The sequence below is a fragment of the Arachis ipaensis genome, chromosome B3 (assembly GCF_059453495.1).
Source record: "Arachis ipaensis isolate K30076 ecotype BB chromosome B3, ASM5945349v1, whole genome shotgun sequence".
Taxonomy (NCBI): domain Eukaryota; kingdom Viridiplantae; phylum Streptophyta; class Magnoliopsida; order Fabales; family Fabaceae; genus Arachis; species Arachis ipaensis.
The window spans coordinates 133,125,775-133,149,778 of NC_142438.1; the positions used below are offsets into that span (position 1 = coordinate 133,125,775).

Genomic DNA, 24,004 nt, shown 5'->3' on the forward strand with positions numbered 1-24,004 from the left:
AGCAAATTGGGAAGGTCCCTACAGGATTAAAGAGGTGCTCGGAAAGGTGCCTACAAGCTCGAAAGACTTGACGGCAAGGAAGTACCTAGAACATGGAATGCGGGTAACCTAAAAAGGTTCTACTCATGACCAGACAACTCATCGACCTGAGAACCTAAACAGATAGTAAATACTTGCTCTGTTCGCATGGTAATTTACCTTCATATTTTATAAAATACTCGCCGTATTAATTAATTTTCCTAGCTAACGATTAACTCCTACTTATCAAAAATTTTCGTACTTGTCTACCACTTCCTTACGTGTGCCACACACGAGCGCACCTTAAAACGGCAGACCGGGACTGATCACCCCGGAGGCCATCTTCCTTACGACCAAAGCCAACGACGGCGACAACACGACCACGGCGATCCAAGCCATAACAAACATAAAACGGAAAAACGGGCGTGAGCCCACCCCCGAGAGAAATAGCGACAACAAATATAGTAAACGGCAACCCGGCCAAACGACTGAATAAGCATAATTCATAAAGAGTCAAAACAAAAAATGAGCAATAAGTTGTTCAGTAAATGCGTAACAAAATATCCCAAGTTACAAGATCTCACTTCCTCGGCATGTCAACAATCTTTCCGTCTTGGATAGTCTTGAAAACGCCAATCGCCGACGTGTCGAAGTCAGGAGCTGCGATCTTTAGCTGAGCCTTCAGGGCCTCTTCGGTCATGGAGATCGCGTTCTTCCCTTGCTCCCTGGTCACTTTGAGCTTCTTCTTAAGCTCTGCGGCTTCAGCTTTAGCGGTCTTTGCCTCTGAGACGGCCTGTTCCCGCTCTTTCTCCAAAGCGGCGACCCGACCCTGAGCGGCATTCAGCTGACCCTCCAGGGTCATCTCACGCTCGACCAACCGAGCCACGGTCTCATCGGACGCTTTCAACTTCTCCGCAACGGACGACGCTTTCTCCTCAGAAGCACTGAGCCTTCCCCCCATCTCGGACAGCTGGCCCTGGAGCAGTTCAACTTGGACCTTGAAGTCATTGTTCGCTCTGACAGAGGACTCGAGCTTCCTCCGGAGCGCCTCCATTCCCGACAACTCGAATTCAGCCTTTCGAGCTATCACGGCTCCATGAAGCAAGGTCCCGTACATCCACCTCGCCTGCCCGGACAGCTCAGTCCCATGAAAATGCTCCTCGGTCCCGGGTATCAGCTGCGAGTCAATAAATTTGGTAGCATCAAAGTTCCTTTCCATTATAGTGAGGGCCCCTTCCGGGCTGGAAGACATCCTCTACCTCTTGGGAGTATGGATGAGCTCCACGTCACTGTCCGGCTGGGGGGTAAAGGACGTATGCCCTTCAACGGGCACCTCCTCACGAATAGGAGAAACCTGGGCCCCTGCAGTCTGTTTGGTCGACACGCCGGTATCCTGGGGAGACGGCACAGCCTGATTATCCTTCTCCCCAGAAGGATCCTCCGACTTCCCGACATCCTTTTCTTCGGCATTCTCGTCGTCACTCGCTTCAAAGAAGGTCTTCATCAAATTCTCAAGTCCAGTCACGGTGGCAGACATTTCCACTACAGCAAACAACAGACGCATTAGTCGTTAAATCGGATAAAGAAAACAACAATAAACGCAAAGGCAAGCAAATAAGACAACTCACGGATATAGCTCCTGGCGACCTCCCGTTCACCCATAAGAAGATGAGGGTTCAGGGGGTTCTTTTCAAAAATGGCAAAAAGTACGTCAGCTATTTGCTTATCTACAGGCGACAACCTCTTGTACGTCACCTTGATGAAGGGATTCGACCCCGCCCCAAAACTCCAGTAAGTCGGGATAAGGCGCTCCCCCTCTAACGACAACCAAAAGGGGTGACGACCTTTGACGGGACGGACTTTGAAATACTTGTCTTTGAAACCATGGTAGGAGTCCTCAAAGAGGCCAAAAATTCTCCTACCCTGGCCAGAACGGAAAGAGAGAAATCCTTTCCTCGCCTTCCCCTGCTTGGAAGGGTTGGTAAGGTTGAAGTAAAAGAGGAAGACGTCCACTGACACCGGCAGCTCTAGGTACTCGCAAACCATTTCGAAACAGCGGATCGAGGCCCAACTGTTCGGATGGAGCTGAGAGGGGGAGACGGATATCCGGTTTAAGAGCGCCATTTGAAAATCGGAGAACGGTATCCGAACGCCAACTTGTGTGAACATGGACTTGTAAAACCAAATCCAATCGGGGACACGAGGAGAATGGAAGTTGAGCTCATAAATACGCTCGTTGGGGGTAGGAACAATGGTCTCATAGTTGGCCTCCTCGTCCGTCCCCCCACACAAGTGGCCGGCTCGCCGGAACTCGGTCAACTCCTCCAAATCCATTTGGTTGGGCGACTCCTTTATATCGTCAGTCACCCAAGCATACGGGTCGTAGGCCGCGCCAGATGCAGAAGCCCGGGAGACAATGCGAGGCATACCTACAGCGGGGTACCACTCCGTCAGTCTACGAGGTCGGGAGCCCATAAAAACCCAGAAACTACACCTTTTCAAACTCAAATCATGGCCAAATACGGTTAAAAGCTACGCCTATCACGCAAATCACCTAAAACCTACCCAGGAATGGTACCCCTCCCTTAATTCATCTACCCCACCATTGGAAAGTCATTCAGCAAAAGTAAACCAAGCATGCAACAATCGCAAACAACAACTACGCAGCAGTAAAACATAGCGTAAACACAAGGGAATAGGAAGCAAGAGTTACCTGAATTGGTTGCAGGAACTTGAGAAAAAAAGGAGGCACGAGAGGGCTCGAACAAGAAATTTTGGATATCAGGGAGAGAGGAAGGTGAAAATAGCAAGGGTAGGAGGAAAAGAGAAAGAAACTGTTTAAAAACCACCACAAGGAGCGCGAAAAGAGACAGGGGCAAAATGGTCTTTGCGCACGGGGTTTTTTAACTCATTATGAGTATTTAATGCTCAGCGCGAAGAATGAAGCAACGAACGAACGCCTCAGCAGACCAAGAGACACGCGCACAAGAGACGCGCCTCTCCCACGGTCAGCCGACTCGGCGACAACGCACGAACAAGGACATCACGCGCCACCGATCGCCTCACGACCATCACTGGTGCGTCGGGGGCACTGTTACAGCCCAGGATTCCCGCGGGTCAACCCGACCCGAGCTCCACCCGGCCCGGCTACGCGCCTCTCAACCGACCCGGACACGCGTCCCGTACGGCTCTCCCGCAGCTATGGGACAGCGTCTTTGAGAATATGGGCCTGCCCTCCAGAGGGGCCCACTACTGACATGTATATAAGGGGAAGACTGGCTCTTCCCCCAAGGTACGTCACATTTTCTACATCACCCCTTTTCCGCCTGCACATTATCTGACAAGAGCGTCGGAGTGTCTTTGCAGGTGGCACCCCCCTCTCTTCCACGCGAAGTATCCGGGACCTCGCACCTCCTGGACCGGAAGACCGTGACCAGACGAGCCCCTTCCATCATTTCGAATCCTGACCCGAACCGTCCGATAACCGACCTACCGAACAATTATATACTATGATTTAGTTTGGAACAAAAGAATATACAAATTGTAAAAAGACACCACGATTTAACTTGAAGGGTTAATTAATGCCTTCGAATTATTCAAACGCTGATAAAAATGCACTCGAATTTTATTATTGACAAAAATACTTTTAAATAATTTAAAAACGCGACAAAAATATCTAACAGTAAATATATATTTGCAAAAAATGCCTTAAAAATTGAATTTTGATGTGATTTTTTGCAAACAAAATTACAAAAAATGAGATATTATTATTCTTAAAATTTGGTGATTTTTTTCTAAGTATATATATATTTTTTGTGATTTTTTAAAAATATTATTAGTTGTTAACAAAAAAATTACAAAAAAAAATATACACTTAACGAAAAATTACCAAATTTTAAGGATAATAATATCTTATTTTTTTTAATACTTGCAAAAAATTGTATCAAAATTCAATCTCTAATTTATTTTTTAAGAAATACATATTTAATGTTAGTTTTTTTGTAAGATTATCTAATATTAAATATGTATTTATCAAAAAATACATTAGAGATTGAATTTTGATGCGATTTTTTGCAAGCATGATTAGAAAAATGAGATATTATTATTCTTAAAATTTGGTAATTTTTTGTTAAGTATATATTGTTTTGTGATTTTTTAAAAGTATTATTGGTTGTTAATAAAAAAATTATAAAAAATATATATACTCAACAAAAAATTACCAAATTTTCAGTATAATAATATCTTATTTTTATAATCATGTTTGTGAAAAATTATATCAAAATTCAATCTCTAAAATATTTTTTAAAAAAATATATTTATTGTTAGATATTTTTGTTATATTTTTAAATTAATTGAAGACATTATTATCGATAGTAAAATTTGAATACATTTTTGTCAACGTTTAAATAATTTAGAGACATTTTTAGTGGTTAGTCCTAAAAAATAGAAAAGTGTATAAATTGTGAGAAATCACCACAATTTAGCATCTATTGTATTATTTTTATATACTTCATTTTATGGTTGGTAATAGTAGCGAAACAATCACATATTTAATACTACAAGTTTCATGTTTTAAAATATACAATATTTGGTGTAAAAAATTTGATTATATTATTATATAAAAAATTTCACCATCTTTTAGTTGATTATTTTATGAAAAAAATACAAAATAATATGTATAAATATATAAAATAAATAATAACTCATTTTTCATTCATAAAATACTCTTATATACTATAATATGTCCGTTAAGAAAAAAAATAATAACCTATTACATTAAGAAAAAAATTAATAACCATTTACTATTTTACTATTTAAGATGTTTTTATAAAGTTCTTAATAATGGATAAAATAAATAAACAAATAAAGTATTATTGATAAATATACGAAAAGTCTTTATTAAAAAATGTAAAATTTTCAATATTTTTGTGACATATTTAAAAAATTTTAAAAAAAGCTATTTAAAAAAAATTATATACATTATATTTTGTATACGTATATATATTTTGTATTTTCACTCTTTAATAATAAAAATAATAAAGAAAAAACATATCTTATTAAATAAAAAAATACTATAAAACGTCTTTTCTCAATTAACAAAACCCTACTGATACAATTACACGAAGCTGTAACAAGACACTTTTTATTTTTATTATTGAAATTTTGGTGGTGTTTTTAAATAACGTGGAGAAGTGGTGTGTGTTTTTTATGTATGGATAATCACAAAACTGAGGCACAATTTTGTGTATTTAATTTTTTTTTTGTTATACCACAAATCTGAGAGTCAGATTTGTGGTTTATAATTTTTTTCCACAAAACTGACCCACCGATTTGTTTATCCTTTAAAAAAATTTTAGCTTACACAAATCTAAGGCTCAAATTTCTCTATTACCCCAAATCTAACCCTAAGTTTTGTTTCCAAAAACAAAACTGAACCTCTGAATTTCAATTTAAAAAAAAATTATCTCCATATCTATGAAAAACACACTATTTTTCTATAATTGAGCATAACACATTTTAAACTTCCATAACTAAAAAAATTAGCCTTTAACAAGAAGAACTAGGTCTATTATAGAACTATTAAAATAGATTTATCAAAATTCAAAAGTCATATGTTTAAAATTATTAATTATTACAGCTTTTATTAATAATAATCTTAATATATATTTTTAGAAAACACTTGTGAATTGAAACTACTTTCACATATAGTTAGATGTCACGTGACGTTTAGCGATTCGATGTAAAACTCAAACGACGTGTCGCATCATTTCCAACAGAAACATTTATGAGCAAAAATAAGCAACTGATGTAGAAAGGGTAAGCCTTTCATTTCAATTATACACTCCGTCTCGTGTTGCAGTATCTGAGAGAAACCCATCAATCGATTTCATCAGAAAGTAAAAATCAAAATAAAAAAGTGGAAGCTTGTTACTGTCGTTGATCAATGGCGTCGAATCAGCAGCAGGGAAGTGCGGAGAAACCGGCGAAGAGGAAGCCAGTGTTCACCAAAGTGGATCAGCTGAAACCGGGAACCAACGGTCACACCTTGGTGGCGAAGGTGTTGTCTTCAAACACCGTCTTGAACAAAGGGAGACCCTCCTCTTCCCAAAACCTTCGCCCCACTCTCATCGCAGAGTGCCTCATCGGCGACGAAACCGGCACCATCCTCTTCACCGCTCGCAACGATCAAGGTAGATTCCCTTTTTTGCTTATATTCTCCTTTTTGCAATTGTAAAAATGTAAACTTTCCATGTGGGCACGTGCCTTGTTTGGAATCTAGTAATGCACTTGGGAATGGAGATCCCGAATGTTGTCTTGTTTTGTTGGGTTGGGTTGCGTGGAATCTAAAATCCTACTTAATTGGAGTCTCTTTCGCGTTTGGATGTGCTGAGCTGGCTTCATCTGCTTTAAGATTTGATTAAAGCTGTAGTACAGACACAGTGGATTCCTTAACTGTTTTTGTTGTGTATTTATGTTGCTTAGTATACTTGTTGGGTTTGGGAATGGTGATGATCAATAGTGAATTATCTTGCAACTGTAAGGGTGTTAGATGGATCCAATCCATGGTTCAGTTATGTAAAACAAAAAATGAAAAATAACATTGATTTGGAGGTGATCATTTTTCAAGTACAACCAGCTATTAGTCTTTCTGCCTTTGAGTTCTTATTAGCTCATATGCTTGTTTTACTGCCATTGCCCATTTGGTTACCGGGATCTTGGTTTTTTTGTGCCTTTTCATTTATCTCATCTATAGTCCTTTATCGTATTGGAAGATCTTGTATTTCATATATTGATCTTATTGACAATGATGTGTGGGTAGTTTTAACTCTCAAAAGATTTCATTTTATGCACGTTACCACTGATTAGCTTTTGTTGATGCATGATATACCTGTAGAACAAGCTTTTGTTCATGCCATGCAAGAAGTAACTTCTTTCCCTTACCTCTTATTGCAGTTGAATTGATGAAGCCAGATACTACGGTGATTCTCCGAAACGCAAAGATAGACATGTTTAAGGGATCAATGAGGCTGGCTGTCGACAAATGGGGCCGCATTGAGGTAACTGAACCAGCAAAATTTGCAGTTAAAGAGGATAACAACCTATCTCTGGTCGAATATGAATTGGTGAACGTGGTTGAGGAATGATTCTGCTGAAGAGTGCAAACATGGCTTTATGATTTGTTTATTGCACAATGGATACTGGGAAGGTGAAACATAACTGGTGATGGATTGGACTGGTATACGTTCTTACTTGTATTTAGGCGGTATTTCCCTTTAACATGTTTGACATTTCTTAGGGCTAAGCTTAAGTCACTTGGATAGTATTGTCTCAACACTAAGATTTGCTATTATCTGCTGTATCCAATGGAGAAAAGTATGATATTTTGTTTATATGAATATGTTATTCCCCATATTCGTTTCCATGTGTTTTTATTTTTATTATTTGGGTGTACTTGCAAGCCAGTGACTATTCCGTTATTGACATTCAATTCTCGGTTACCTAAAACATTCAGCTGCTCTGAGTCTCGGCCTCTCAGGTACTCGCAGAATCTCAGTATTGAGAGTTGTTTGCATAAAGTAATATTTTTGTTGGAAAACAAGCATAAGTAGGATTTTTTTTTTAAAAAAAATTGCGTCAAAACCGAATCTAGAGATACTAATATCCAATATATTTAAGGAACTTAATTTAAATGAGCATATTTTTAACTCAAAATGCCAATGGCAAAAAATGCTATCACTCATCTGCATCCTAATTTTGTTATAATACCTGTCACCCATGCTTCAACTCGTCATATCAGATCTACACAATATGTACCATCTGATTATCAATTTAACACTGACTCAACCAAAACATGGTACAATCATTTCCCTTTTATTAAAAGATTAATTGATTATGCTGGTTCCGGTAGTTACCATAATAGACTCGTTAATAATAGTAATGAAATCATCTGTAAGAATAGGGTGACATAAAATATTGTAAATAAACTAAAATAAGTTTAATAATAAAATTGCAGTCGTTTCTAGCACGGTACCCTGCTGTGGACGCTAGCACATTTGCACAAAAAGGTGTTGGAATTATCACACGGGGCCAAGCAGAAAACAACTGAAATCCATGGAATGTAGCGTGCACCTCATTCACAAACAACAATCATCCATCTACAATGCATCAAGAGGATAAGCATGAAGAAATCTATACTCTTAACACCCTATATACTGATCATATTACTTAGGTATATAACTCGTCAAATAATAAAAGCTATTTAAGGAAAACAAAGCAAGTGGAAATAACGAAACATTACACGGCAAGTCCCAAGCATAAAGCCAAAGAGCAAATGATCACGACCCTATACAAGGAAACAACCAGGGTCAAGACGGAATATAGCACCAGCAGAAACAATGTAGAAAAACATCAAGTTGCAGCAAACAAAAACAAACCTTTAAACACATTTTTCACTTTACGATATATGATGAAGTCAAAAAGTTTTATGTCTTACTATGTACTTCATCAAGGGACACCAGGATTGCAGCTGCGCAATGAAAATCTACCTCTATCTTGTTAAAAAACTAGCGCCCAAGTACAAGAGACACATAGAAACAACACGCAGAGAACATTCATTGAGGTTAGTCTCAAGATTACATTGCAACAAACAGATGCTGCATCATTTTGGTATCTGAAAATGATGGTAAGCTTGACAATGCTACGAACATTGATGCTTTTACTTAAAATTGGACAGATCATGGAATCTAAAATCCAGAAGGACTAATTGAATTATGAATCTTGTTAAAAATTCATTCATTGGCTGCAGTTAGGCACGAAAAATTACTGGTAACATATTCCAAAAAGACATCAGTGCAACTCTAACAAGATGTGTACTCCTGATGGCTGTAATATATTGTGTTTGCCTCTAAAAATGTGTCAGCACAAGTGCTATGTGCACGACAAGCAATAGTATCCAGAATTATATAAAGTTTTCTTCTTTCCAAAGATTTATGGTCATCTAAATTACCAACAGTAAATGAAAAGAAAGAAGAAAAAGAATTTTTACTTAACCACCTTATTTAGAGCTCATCTATATAGACTTTTCTCGAACCCTCTGTCATTCATCATAGATCATCATTGCAATCTGAATGAATACAATCAATCAGTATGGTCTCCATATTGTTATCTCTAAAAATTCATTCAGTGTGGTCCAGTTCAAATCAAATGTCGTGAATCCATAAATATGATTACTCAGTATCTCTCGCTAAAACAATTACTCAATATATCCAGAGGTCATATACGTACAAAATAATCAAAAGCTTGACATGCCAGCAGCTAGAAAATTCTTAAAAGCTATCCTACTTTCCAAAATAAACAACCTATATCACTGCAAATTGATTTCAAAACATTATTAATGAACTAGACTAGGGTGACAATTTTCATCTGAAATCCATAGTAACTCTGCTAAGGGCAAAGGTTCTCTCTATAGTTCACCAAAAAATGTTCTCTCTATAAGATGTTGCAAGACCAATTTATATGACCAGGGCAGTGGATCCATTTTGTGAGAATGTGATCATCACTTTAATTTACATTCAATTTAAAAATCCTGCTCTCTAATCTAATATAAAAAAGAGACATTTCTCAATACTTGAAAACAAAAAATTTGAAACAAATCCAAGTGACAGCATCAGTGATGCATGCTCGATCTTCATCTAGTCTTCTGTTGCCCTACAGAGGGGAAAGAATATGCATGGTTTCATTGTGAGAGCATGGAAGTGCCCAGTTGAAAAATATGCCTAAATACTACAAGGAAAAAATGTAGAAGTTTTCAATATGCACCAAAAAAGTAAAGTCACAGAACCCTTTCCTTTTGATCCAAAATGGTTAAGAGCAACACAATCAAGTCAGTACTTAGTAAATGACATAAAATCAAACACTTGGTGATCATCACAATTAGGTCCTAGTACATAAGACCAACATAAAGCCACAATAGATCATCACACCATAGCTTGCAACACAAAAGTTGAATATCATCAAAAGATTTGCAGTCATGAACAACAAGAATTGGCATGGTTTCAAATAATGCAGGCAAAGCAATGAATGAAGGAATACCTTCATGAGTCCAACCATAAGAGCGGGGGCAAGCGGAGAGCATCGAAGTCAGCAATGCGGAAGCCGTGGCCATGTGATACGGCTGCATCGATTCAACGCAGCAACTCATTGCCGGCGGCGGCGACCTTTGCCGCAAATTTCGGGGGGGAAAATACAAATGTTAGTGTTGTCTAACTTGTCTTACATTTAGTAGACTTGAGAGTTAGTTAGGGAGTGTTACCTGAAAATGCGGTTAGAGAGTGAACTTTGCGTCGGCACCCGAAACGGAGACCGGGTGGGTCTTGACTTGCCACCGGCGGCAAAGCTCACCGTTCGTGATGCGGCAGAACGCAGGAAACAGCGGGAGGCGACGGCTGACATCTTTACTTACGGAGACGGCGAGATTCACCAAATCAGCTGCTCTTTTGCTTCCTTGTTCCTATTCTTTTTTATTTTATTTCTCTTTGGGCTTTACGCTTTGGGTTTCATAGTACTATTGACAAGTATATAGTAAGTTCACCGTAAAAAAAAAGCACTAGTAGCTGTTTGGGTTGCTTAAGTGTCAAGTTTTGGATTATAAAAAAATTAAAATTTTATTTCTCCAATAACATATACTTAAAAATAACTAATATGGGTTTTCGAGTGATGAATTCACTCGTCTGCTATGATGCACGGACACTGACACGGACACGGGACACGACACGAGATATGCCGACACGCGAATTTTAAAATCTTATATGACACGAGGACACGCATACATATAAAATATAAAGTATTTTTTAGATAAATCGTAATGATATTTTGATATTTTATTAATATTAAAATATAAATTAAAATTTTTAATTATTTTTAATGTCTTATTTTAATTATATCAAGTATTTAAAATATTTTTTATTTTAGTAAATAATAATATATATTATATCTAAATTTATTTTAAAAATATATGTTAAGAATAAGACTGGACACGCTGACACGTGATGGTATTTAGATGTGTCCAGACGTATCTGGAGAAGAATTTTTTATTTTTTATTAAGACACGATTAGACACAATAGACACGCATATCGGACGAGTGTCGGTAAATGTCGTGTCCAAAATGTGTCCGATACGCGGACACGGCAACTCAACGAAGTCTCCATGCTTCATAGCTCGTCTACTTAACCAAATGCTAAGGAATAAGGGTTCAAATTTTGTGCATGCAGCAACCATAAATAAATGTATATATATACTTAAAAATAACCATAAAACCAAATAAATAACTTAAATTTTTTATTTATTTATTATGTCACATCCTGACAGATATTGTCTTGCAATAAACTCCCATGTTTTTAGTTGAAGGATCACAAACAATAATCCAAAGCAGCTTATTTTTCATGCTTATAAAAAGAAGAAATAAAATCAATGTGGAAATACACTCAACCCCAATTCTTTTATTATTATGTATAATCCCCATAATCTGAAATATAACTAAGTTACAATAGAGTTGTGAAAGATCAAATGGACCATTCAAGAAAAATGGGATGAAAATCACTAGTTAAATTCTTTAGTGTGACGGCATCATAGTCATATGGTAGGTAGTAGCTAGTTCCTTGAAGTTCTCTTAGTTTTGGTGCTGATTCTGAGCAGGACATCAAGTAATGTGGGTATGCAAATGCCTCCAGACACATCCACTTCTTGTACCTTTGAGTTAGATGAATCAGAACAAGAAGCATCTCCTAATGTTTTCTTCTCAGTAGTGTCTTCAAACCTCAGCGTGTTTGGCAAGTACAATCGTCCTCTCTCCCCTCCTCTTATTCCTATAAGACGCCCAAGGGATACACTCTTGTCTTGGAAGAAAGATGCTGTTGACTGCTGGTTTCCAATGCAAGAAAAAGCAGTTATAAACACCAATTCTTTTGCTTAATTCTCGATACATTCTTATATTGGTGTCTTTGGAGACTAATTAACTTGGTGTATATATTTCAATACAAAAAGGGGACAAAAGTAGATTTGGTTCATTTTACCTCAGTATCAAGGTTAGAGGATGAGAATGAGGAGAAGCTGGTGGATGGCATCTGCGTCGATGAGAAAGGCTCCACCGGTGCAGCTGCGGGTGCCTCTGTAACTCTAAGCTTTATATTCAAAAACCCAAGACCCAGTGGCCATCCATTGGGCATCTCATCATTCTGAAAGTATGTGGCAATGAAAACAATATCAACATTATTACAAATTACTTCAACTTTAAAATAAGTCTTAATCAAAGGTTAGCAAGCAAAACATACATGTATTATATTGCATTTAGAAAAGGGTAAAAGCATACATCAGCAGATTAGTCACAAGAATTCCCAAAAGAATTTGGCATCTCCAACACTATATAGTCAACTTCTATTCATGGAATTTTCTCCCCAAAGATGTACATTGATTTTGAATTCCCAATTCTACTACTGTCCACCTTATGGTGCTAGCTAGTTCCTTGCTATGTGCAGAAAAAGAACCTTCAACAGAGATGAGGTTAGCAGGATACTGTGCCATCGGATTCTAAAATTCAGATAACTTTTTCTGGCCACTTTTTTTTTTTTTTTTCAATTGTCACTTATTAATCCATGTTACTAAACTCATCTTAAGGACCCTCACACCAACCCTACCATGATACATCTGCTAGATTTCAAGTCTACAGGGCTGGTTGTTTGATACAACAAATTAAAATATGCTCCATTTCTTGTTAGATATGATATCCTATTTCTACCAGCATTAATTATTTAAGGGAATAAGACTGATAGAAACTAATGGAGATTACACTGTCGGATTCATATTCAATTTTGGAGGCAAATAGAGTTGTAGAAAAAACATATCTATATGTGCTTACGATTCGGTGGTTCTTATGAGCTCATATATATCTAGATATTTATTTTCCAGATCTATTTTTCACTCTTATGATTGCTATTGCATCTCAAAACTTTATTTGTATTTTATATTGTTCCTTCCTGTTTCGAATTTGGCCCACATCATGTGCCATTGTTAGACTTCCATCACTTATTAGATATCATTATGTAAGAGGAGAATGGTTTTACAGATAATAGTTCCAGTGAGAGAGACATTTTAGTGAAAATGTTTCTACATCATCTAAATTTGACATGCTGTGCTAGAAATGTATCAAATGGATCTGCAGTTTTAGTGCAACTTCTTATTAGGTTAGACGTGATTAATGATTATGAGAAATTATGAAGAAATAGAAATGCACAACACCTCTGATACAACTTCAATTGGATCCACTTCTCATATGTTACACTATGAGGAGTAATCTACATCAGTAACCACATTGTTACAATAAAGTTCAGACAAAAAACATTGAAGGGTTTTAATGAAATGTTAATTTCAGAGGCCACCGATTGAACAACCACTCGTCATTATGGTCCTAATTGAGACACAAATGGGTCTATCCTTTAATGTCAGTCCATCTGGAAAGTACAAATTAAATTTCACAGTATACTCATTTATTCATGCCAGTCCATCTGGAAAATGCAAAATTTCACTTGCAGATAGAAAGATAACAATAAGAGCATAGGTAGGTATTCATTAAAGAGACTACTTAACAAGAGGTACACATATAACACAGAACTTCAATTGCAATTCCAGTATAAACACCTCATACAGTCCAAAACATATTTGACATATATATTCATCAGTAGCACCACAGAAAATAAATGTCATTATCTTCTTTCACCGACACATCTATACAATAATGATATACATGATCTAATAAACTTGCTGGAAAAAAATGGATGGCAAAAGAAGGCATATATATAGGGTGAGAGAGAGAGAATGAGTATAATTTGTGAATTATTGTTGTTACCTCTGATTCTGAAACTGAAAGCATGCTGACTCTGGGCTCAAGCCGTCCAGTTGGGAGAATTAGTTGATAGAAAAATGATGATCACAGAAACAAAAAAAAATAATTGAAAGAATTTTGTGTATACTGACAAAAACCAATGGAGCATTTACGTGTCTCCTAACTAGTAAGTAGTAACTAGTATTCTTCTCCTTAAACATTAATACCATGGGTCCCACCTCACCTGCTAGATCTATGCTCTCTCTCTTGGTCTATCTTAGTTTCCAAATATAAAGAAGAAGAAGAAGAACAAGAACAAGATGACATCCAATAATAATATATAATAATTCTAAGGAAAGCAAAAAAAATTATGTAATGTAGGGTACATATAATCAAATGTTAAATAATGTTGTGGCCTTGCCGTTAAAAGAGGATTGTGATGATTGATAAATATCTTTGAAATAAAATAGAAACTTATAATAATGTCTCGTTGTGAAGTTTAGTTGCATTATACTGTTATTTCGCTGAATTCATTGTACCTTTGCTGTTTCTAGAAGTATCTCTAAAAGCATTTGGATATAATTTATCCTAATTGTCGGTTAATTAATAGCATTTAGAATACTTACCTGATTGTTATATGATTTGCAGGGATAAGAAAGACAATAACAAAAATATTTTCTTTCTATTCTAGCTAGCAAAACGTTAAGATCGAGTCTTATATATAATTTAATTCTTTTGTCATTATTGTGTGTCTATTGCTTGTTGGGTGTGTGGTTAGTGTTATACACACATACATAAATCCCTTTTATTTTTTTCATTAGTCAACAAGCATTAAAAATTTATTACGTTGAAAGGGATCGGAATCATAGAAACAGACATATATATAAGTCTAATTTGATATCCCTGGCTATAAATTTTAATTGGTTTGCAAGAATGTAAACTTTTCAGCAACTTTGATATTTTCAAGAGTCCAAAATAACCTCCTGTATGTTTCATCTTCCAATCAATACCTTTGTAAGTATGTGAATGTAAGTACTAAGTAGTGCATGTGTGAATGTGAGTGAGAGCCGCAACTTGGTTCATGCGTTTTAATCTTGATGGGTACTTGCTTGGTGGCTGAGGGAGGAGAAGCCAATTGCATTCTAGATATTTGTTTTCCCTGCCATATGACTATGTATAGTTTATGTTATATCAAAATAATTGCATATTTTAAAATTTTATTAATGTCTATTTTCAAAATATTCATCATCATTCATTTTGAATAACAAATAATAAGCTTTTTTATATAAATAAATATTTAAAAAATATTAATTCCAAAAATATGCATCGCATAAATTTATTCCACAAATACGCAGGGCCAACTCAAAGTTGGCGCATGCGAAATGGAGTTCCAAGTAAGACAGGTGTAGTGCCCGCGAAATGGGCCTGACAGCACTAAGTTCACCTCTGGAGCAGCGCTCACGAAATGGTAGCGTAGCCATTTAGTGGCTGGCGTCCGCGAAATGCCTCATTCCAAGCCTGGCGCGCACGAAGTGGAGCACCTCAAGTGGGTTGGCACCAACATAACCATTGAGACCAATATAAGGAATCACATAAGATGCAATTAAATAGTTTAAGTCATTAGCATAGGGATCAAATGGTGGCTTCAGCCTTTTACGGTTTTACCAAATGCATTATTTATTATTTCTTCAAATATTTCTGAGCTTATATTCAACAATGGCCTTGAGAATCCTCTCACCGTGCTCTTTACGGCCCTGCAACCAAACTTAAATTAAGTACTTTCATATTAACTAAGACGTCAAACATATTTTATAATTTGTAATTATCAATTAATTATCATTAATATTTTTAATAATATAAAATTATATTTAATAATATGAGATTATACATTTTTTTATAATTAAATATTGACTAAATTTTAATAAAAATATTAGTTCTATCCTAAGATTTTTTCTATTTTAATTACTCTCAAGTAGTATTTTATAATAATTAATAATTGAGTCAAGAATGTTTTTCTCTTTTTACTGGATGAACAAATTTTAACCATATATTTACGATAGCTTTTTTTTTTTATTTTGCAAAATTTCTTGATTTATAAATTTAAATATGTTTTTCTCTTAGAATGATTGCAATACTCACAATAATAAAGACACAATAATCACAATCTATACAAAATAATGAATTAAATTTTTCTAATATATTAATAAGAAAAGATTGAGAACTAATTAATTTTATATACCTAAATTAAAATTAGATTTTTTTTAATTTTCTCTTTCCTTCCCTATTATAAAAATTTAAAATGCAAACCTTTAATTTTTACTTATCTAGTTGGCTGATTGATAGTTAAAAAATAACTTTCGGTTCCATACAAAAAAAATTCAGCTTTCAAGTACTCCAAATTAAGAGCCAATTCAATCATATCAATATCAGATTTTGGAATAGTATCCCATGATCTTACAAAAATTTTATTAGGAGAATAAAAGAGAAACACTAGTAAAAACACAACAAAAAAAAACTCATGGGATTGAAAATAATGTTAAGTGCCATGTGACCGCCCCTGTATCCTCATTTCGCGGACGTCAGCCACTAAATGGCTGCACTACCATTTCGTGGGCTTCGCTCCAGAGGTGAACCTGGTGCTGTCAGGCCTATTTCGTGGGCACCACACCTGTCTTGACTTGGAATTCCATTTCGCAGGCGCCAGCTTTGAGTTGGCCATGGGTATTTATGGAATAAATTGATGCGGTGCATATTTTTGGAATTAATGTTTTTTGAATATTTATTTATATAAAAAAGCCACAAGTAATAACTAGTGCAGTGATATATATATATATATATGCAAAAGATGATAGAGTTCACTACATTTTTTTATTAAAAATATTATTGGCACACTAAAATCGGTTATTAAAATTAGTCACCAATATATTTGTGTATAAATATATGAGGTGTGAATTTAATTTATTTTTAATATGTATTTATATTCTAATATGTATTTTATATTGTGTGGCTAATTTTGATATACACGTAACATAGTTATTTTTTATATGATACTAGTGTATGTTTTCGTACTCTGTATGGAATAATACATAAAATCAAGGACGAATATACGGAGAGCGAGTGGAGGCCTCGGACCCCAGCATTTTTTAAAAAAAAGTTAATAGTAATAAGTTATTAAGTATGATTTAATTTTTTAAAGAATTTATTTAGTATTTAGTCTAGTACTCTAGTATAAATAAAAATTCAGTCTAACCTAAATATTAATAATTTTTTTTTTTGGTGACAAATATTAATAATTTGTAATATCTAAAAAGTAACTAATAATATTAAAAAATTTTAAAAAAGATATTATAACTAATATTTTTTACTTAAATAAAATTTTTCAAATCCCATAAAATGGATTCTTTTTCTTCTTGTGACTGTCATTCTTGATTTGTTTGGTATTAATTCTCTCTGTTTCAACTACTACAAATGAGAGAATTTATTTAGTTATAAATATTGATTAAAGATGAATGTCTTGCTAATTGCCTTTTAATTATATTAAAAAGAAATCTCATAGTTCCCGTCATCGCTGCTTATACCGTTACCGTTGCTGTTGAGCTCGTCGCCATCTTTCTCTGGGTAAATTCCTCTCTCTCTCTCTCTCTCTCTCTCTCTCTCTCTCTCTCTCTCTCTCTCTCTCTCATTGTGAGTCTGTTAAGTTCTTCTTTTCTTCTTCCACAAACTCATCACTTAGTCGCCGTCGCTATAAGCTCGGGCATTGCCGTTACAGTTTCATTTGAGTCTGTCACTGGATAAAATAGAATTTTATTCAAGTTGGACCAGTTAAAAATAGGCATGCATGAGATCATTTTTGCATGTAATTTTTGAATTTTCTCATCTAAATTTGATCTATGTAGTTGAGTATTTTAGCATGGTGATCATCGTGGTTTCATTGCGACACTAATGTGATAAAAGCTGTGGTAATTTCATAACTAATATATGAGGCAGACCAAATTATTAAAGTAATCAAGAAAATATAACATTCAGATGTGCGCATAAAATTGATAAGATGTGATTATCTCAGGAAAATATATATGTATAGTCCAAGTAGATGATTGTTAGGAAATTATTATTTCTTAATATATTTATGGGCAATACATATATTAATTATAATCGCAAATTAAGTAATTTCACATTAAATGACTTATATAACAGTGATCTTATTTATTGTCATAAATATTGAATTAAATAAGTTATTATTACTTTTGATTTGAATAAATGAGATTATAACCATAGATACTATTTTATTTGAGTTTTAGGGTTTAATGAGTGTCACACTCAAATATAAATAATCACTTCAAGATTTTGGTCTCCAACACATCACACTCGCCTCCGTAGCTCTTTTTCCACAGTGGAGTTGTGATTCAGCCCTATCAGGGATGTAGAAGGTTTTGGTTGACGAAGATCAAAGAACCGCAAGAGCCAAGCTCTCTGATCTCAATTATGCTCTCAAATGAAGGAACGCTTCTGCGCTCTCAGTTATATTTCTTAATAATTTAACATAGATGATCTTGAAGTTGAGAAATCCTAAAATTTTCAGATAAAATAAAATTTTTATTTAATCAAATGATGATAAATAATTTTATTAAATTAAATTATATTAATGTGATCATTGGATGATAAAGAATGCTAAAAAAATAAATAAATAATATTTTAAGAGTATAAAAATATTAAATTATCATTTCAATTTACTTTTTTTAATCAACGACAATAAATATATTGAATTAATTAAATTTTTACAAACAATTATATACCTAAAATTATTTAATTATTCAAAAATCTTTTGAACATACAATGGTTCCACGAGAGGTTGACTATTGAGAATTGAATATAATATTTTTAAATTTGTATTTTCAATAAAAAGATGTATTTAATTCTATCCATCCTAAATAATTTTATATTCACTATTACTTATCCATCTAAATAATTCTAACATTGATAGAATATTATTTTTAGATGCAAAAAATTTAAAATATATTTATTCTATTTCAAAAATTAATATTCATATTTAACTTAAAATTTTAAAAAAATATGGCAAAAAATATTATATTTTTTAGTTAAAAAAGTAAAATATCCATAAATATATTTTTGTGCTTTAGCTTTAGATTTTTTTAAAAAAATTAACAAGTTAATGGATCAAATCATATTTTTATAACATATATAAGAATGTATATTATACATAAATAAAAATTATTAGATGTAATAAGAACAAATACATAAATTAAAGAAAAATTAAAAAAAAAAGAACTAATAAAATATTGAAGGAAAGAGATATAAATAGAAGAGAAACAAAATTATTAGACAAAAGAAAAATAATTTAATAAATTTTACGTATATATAAAAGAGGAATAAAAAGAAGATATACAATATCTAATTTAATTTAGCAAGATTTATAGAAATAAACACATAGAATAATAGAATAAAAGAATAAAAAATAATAAAATAATAACAATCCATCATAATCTTAATCTTTTAATATAATTAATTAATAATAATAATATAATTAATGTAACAACCCAATTTCCGACAGGTCCGAATCACTGCCAGTCGTCGGGTGTTACTTCCCGGTAGCCCTATAAAACTCTAGACTCGATAATATTTACTACATATGAGCCTTTCGTACTAACGGGATCGCGTATGTTAACTTATTTTTATCATATAGTTGTTTTAACAAACCTATTAACAAAACCATGAACATCTTCGGAGATATACAATATAAAATAAATACCAGACTAACAGCAAAATTAAATTTAGCAATAAGATCACAGAAAAGCGTTCATACAAACTTGACACGCTTAGATAGATATATATATATATAACTGACAACTTTCCAGATACCTAGTTCATATAGAAAACCCCTAAGCTGGTACCCGGGCTAAAAGAAAAGGAAATATCAAGTCCTATCCCTCAAAAATGCTACAGAAGTGAGGGAAAGCAAAGTCTAAGGAATGAATACCATCTATCGTACATTCTTTCCACCGTCGAGGCACAAGTTTGCAACCATCAGCTCAAGACTAGTTTCGAGCATCTCCTGCAGAGTCCGACAACACGTGCTCCTCTGGTACCTCTCTGAATATAACTCCTGTGACGGCGATCAAGTCTGGATCTTCCATCTGTGGGGGAAGGAAAAAAGGAAGGGGTGAGAACCTATATGGTTCCCAGTAAGGTGACATCGTGAAAGCGCATCTCTCTCGTGAAACCTAGAGTTTTGGCTCTATCGTAATAACTCGCTTACTAAGTCTCTCGGCTACTCCCGTATCGTGGGCTCTGACATAACTCTTTCTTGGCATCTTTCTTTGGGATGAATGCCGTTCTCACGCTATTCTCTATGATTATTATTCCTAACTCTATTACCTTATTCTAAGCTTTGAGAAAGTTACGTCATAATATTAATATATAGACAAGAATCAGAAAATAGAGAATTAACAAGAAGCAGATGCACATCGCAGAAAGAATGAACAGTAAACAATCACAATCAAATGTGCAAACAATTTATGATGCATGCCTGTTCCTAGTGCAGGCCATGAGCTCATGCGTCGGTTGTCTACCCGCAACCCGACGTTACTCGGAGTGAACCCCGAATATGGTTTTTTTACTGTGTCAATTAGACACCTTGGCATCACGGTTACCCGTGTCAATTAGGCCTCATCATAATAATGTGTATCACAGTAAGAAACAGTGCTATCAATTAGGCGAACATTCCCGCATTAGCAATCTCAGGCTATCCGTTAGGCGGGCCCTTTCGCATTAGCAATTTGGCACAAAGGCCCGTTCAACATACAATATGCTATCAATTAGGCAGACATTCCCGCATTAGCAATCTTAGGCTATCAGTCAGGCGGGCACTTCTGCATTAGCAGTTTGGCACAAAGGCCCAGTCAACAAATAACATCCAACTATCCTTTTCATTCATTGTTTCTTATTTCCTGTCTTTTCATCATGCCTCCACATCACCTTATAAATATACATACCTCCGCATCACCACATAACTAAGCATACCTCCACATCACCATATTACTAAGCATACCTCCGCATCACCCTTTTAACTTTAACCTTTCTAGGGGTAACTTGCATTCTTATTCACTTCTTAGCTTGTTTAGCCTAATACCCTTTTGGCGACCGGTTTTCTATCTAACGATTAATATCACAAACGGACTCGGACTCGCACAAATTTTATGTCCACATGTTCGTATTAAACTCAAGTTTCTAAAGGTCTAGAAATCATATTTTTCTGGGCAGTCTATCTCCAGCTATTGAGGAAAAACCGAGACTGTTATTCTAGGTTTGTAGGAACAGCACCTTGCTATCTTGTTATGTGGTTTTTATATTGTGAAAGCCTACGCACGGACTATCTCTCTTATCAAAGTAACTCTAGAGATCCTAACCTTTAATTTAAATTATAGTTTACTACATTTGGATTAGAATTGAATTTTATACAAGATTTTAAAATTCTGCTACTGCACTTGTAAAGATTCAGAAAAACAGCAGGCAGCAGTGTTTTTATAAAATTCATAATAATTTCAATTCTAATCCGTTGCTCCTAAATTTTTGTAAGATTATACTCAACACCCCTAATTTTTATAATCAACAAGTTTCAGGTTCATATCACCTTGTTTGGTTAATTAAATGTCAATTGGAAAGGCTGCCCTGTTTCTTTAAATGAGTTCTGAAGTTCCTGCGAACAGTCCAGCTTCCAAGAGGCATAACTAACTCTACAAAATAGCTATGGACCTGAAATTTTACTCATTTAAAATAGACTTACAGACCTCTAAAATCCCTTTGGAATCAACTCAAAATGTTAAGTAAAACAAAAGTTCCAGTAGTTTGAAATTGACACTGCAGAACTAGAAAAACCAGAAAAATTCTGCAGCAGCTACTGTCTTCAAAAATTTATATCTTTTAAACCACTTGGCCAAATCCCTTGAAATTTTTATGGCACATTCAAGACACACCTAAGTTTTACAGAAAAATAATTTTATCTAAAAAGGTGGTTCGAACTATTACCAGACATTATTTTAAGTCACTGCCAAATATGCAGAAATTCTGCATCAAGTAATTCCAACAACCTCACATACCAAATCTTATATTTAAGCCTAAAACTCCCCTAAAATCATAATTTCAACTTTTTTGTGACTAACCAAAGTTGCTAGAATGATTAGCGCAGTCCCAAAAATCCAGAGTCAATATTTTCCAAGTTTTCAAGTGCTTATACACAAGTGAACATTCATTTTTCTGCATCATGTTAAAAACAGAATTTCCACATGTACTTTCTATCATTCATTCACATAATAAATCATCATTCAGCATCATCCAACTGGGTTAGTTATAACAGAACCCATCTCAAGCACAACAACTTATACTACCAACTAATTCAATCATAAAACATGGCCTTTAGCCTTCAAGTAAATTCTGCACATAGCAACTTAAAACCCCAAATAACATTATCAAACCTACAATTCACCCACAGCACCATCAATCAGTCACAAACATATCCTTCTAAACACTCAAACCCTTACCTCTTTTGAAGTTCAAAATTCTGTTTGTGCTTCTTCCTTGAATTAAAAATCCTAGCCACACAAAATTGAAGTTTCGGTCACTCCTCCCTTCTCCCTCAACTCCGTTTCATTCTTTTCTTTCTTCTATTTGTGTGTGTCTGTGATGACCCAGATGAAGCAAGCACTCATATAAGTAGAAGAAAAAGTGGAGGAACTTGTCCTGTCTCTCCTTCTTTCCGTCTTGGTTCTGCTCTCTCTCTCCCTCTCTTTGCTGCCTTCTGTTTCTTACGTTGAAAAGGGGAGACCCAATAGAAGCGGTGGGCATATAAATAGGAGAAGAAGAAGTGGGGTGAGGTAGTGAAGAGAGTTACGTGGTTCTTCCTCCAGAGAACACCTAACTAAATCCCATTATCATATGAGGAAACCAAGAGGTGTAACCTTGGTTGGGGGAAGGCTTCTCTCTGTTTCGGTCATCACATGAAGAATGAAGAAGATTAGGGCTTTAATCATGGTTAGATTTCTGATGATGCATATGCTTATGGTCTGGTTGAACCGGAAAAAAAAATGGTTTAATGTGTGTTGGTTCATACTTCACAAATCTTAATGATATATCTATACTGTTCTTTTCACTTATCAAGTCTAAGTCCACCTTATTATTTTATGGTGAGGTGATTCTCGGATATTTATCGAATTTCTCATCACAGAATTTTTGAGATTAACTCTGTGGAAAATCGGGGTGTTATATCCCACCCACCTTACAAAAAGTTTCGCCCTCGAAACTTCGAGTGTTTCTTAAGGGTTATAAAACCACAAAAGATCCTATCTTAACTATCTCAACAACTGTCTTACGCAAGGAAATGTTTGATCTTAAAGGTGTTCATAAACGAAATCGATGAAAACTCTCCACATTCGTACCTCGTGTCACCGTGCTTGCACTGCGAATCACTCACATCGGGTCATCTTGGATTCATCGTTACCATTCTCGTACTATTTATATCCCAACGTTTAACAATCAACCGTACTTCTAAGTACAGCAGCAGCACGCCACACAAATATGGTCATCGGCGTTTTAAAATTTTATGATGGCGGTCTATCTGATAATCGCAGGTGTTGTGAGAAATCCTATATCGATAAATTTATCCACTCGCAATCATTGAGGTCTTATTCATTCCCAACAATCAACATCAAGGTGATCAGCCTTAACATATCAGGTCAAGTATGAATAATTCCTGAACAAGCGCTCGCAGACGATCATGCTGAATGCATCAATGAAGATACCTAATAGCATGAGAAAACAAAAAGCAGAGTATGCAACGAAGCATAGTCAGTCCATTCCCAGGCTCTATTAGGAACGAACTGCTCTGATACCAAGTTGTAACAATCCAATTTCCGACAGGTCCGGATCACTGCCAGTCGTCGGGTGTTACTTCCCGGTAGCCCTATAAAACTCTAGACTCGATAATATTTACTACATATGAGCCTTTCGTACTAACAGGATCGCGTATGTTAACTTATTTTTATCATATAGTTGTTTTAACAAACCTATTAACAAAACCATGAACATCTTCGGAGATA

The 24,004-nt window shown here is 35.0% G+C and overlaps 3 protein-coding genes and 1 long non-coding RNA gene across 8 annotated transcripts; 1 reads left to right on the plus strand and 3 right to left on the minus strand.

Moving 5' to 3' along the window:
* The first annotated feature begins 5,784 nt into the window (after nt 1-5,784).
* LOC107631203 (uncharacterized protein At4g28440) lies at nt 5,785-7,431 on the plus strand. The gene is made up of 2 exons (XM_016334568.3): nt 5,785-6,209; nt 6,973-7,431. Exons 1-2 carry the CDS (start codon nt 5,963-5,965, stop codon nt 7,161-7,163), a joined length of 438 nt encoding a protein of 145 aa, XP_016190054.1. The 5' UTR covers nt 5,785-5,962; the 3' UTR covers nt 7,164-7,431.
* A 373-nt stretch (nt 7,432-7,804) lies between these two features.
* On the minus strand, nt 7,805-10,553 carry LOC107631201 (protein NUCLEAR FUSION DEFECTIVE 6, mitochondrial-like). 5 transcript variants are annotated; one of them, XR_001618515.3, is made up of 5 exons: nt 10,331-10,553; nt 10,111-10,235; nt 9,073-9,142; nt 8,318-8,362; nt 7,809-8,174 (listed from the first exon to the last, which is right to left on the minus strand). XR_001618515.3 is itself a non-coding variant. In XM_016334566.3 (4 exons), exons 1-3 carry the CDS (start codon nt 10,468-10,470, stop codon nt 8,355-8,357), a joined length of 273 nt encoding a protein of 90 aa, XP_016190052.1. In that variant the 5' UTR covers nt 10,471-10,553; the 3' UTR covers nt 7,811-8,174; nt 8,318-8,354. The 5 variants fall into 5 exon arrangements, 3 of the variants coding, with proteins under 3 accessions (XP_016190052.1, XP_016190053.1, XP_016190051.1); XR_015907661.1 differs by lacking the exon at nt 8,318-8,362 and having other exon boundaries at nt 7,805-8,174; XM_016334566.3 differs by lacking the exon at nt 9,073-9,142 and having other exon boundaries at nt 7,811-8,174.
* An 836-nt stretch (nt 10,554-11,389) lies between these two features.
* On the minus strand, nt 11,390-14,457 carry LOC107634678 (uncharacterized). The gene is made up of 3 exons (XM_016338105.3): nt 13,920-14,457; nt 12,091-12,252; nt 11,390-11,935 (listed from the first exon to the last, which is right to left on the minus strand). Exons 1-3 carry the CDS (start codon nt 13,941-13,943, stop codon nt 11,669-11,671), a joined length of 453 nt encoding a protein of 150 aa, XP_016193591.1. The 5' UTR covers nt 13,944-14,457; the 3' UTR covers nt 11,390-11,668.
* Nucleotides 14,458-19,667: 5,210 nt separating this feature from the next.
* On the minus strand, nt 19,668-22,939 carry LOC107622876 (uncharacterized). The gene is made up of 2 exons (XR_015907325.1): nt 22,451-22,939; nt 19,668-20,047 (listed from the first exon to the last, which is right to left on the minus strand). It is a non-coding gene; the product is annotated as an uncharacterized LOC107622876 (long non-coding RNA).
* Between the last annotated feature and the right edge of the window lie 1,065 nt (nt 22,940-24,004).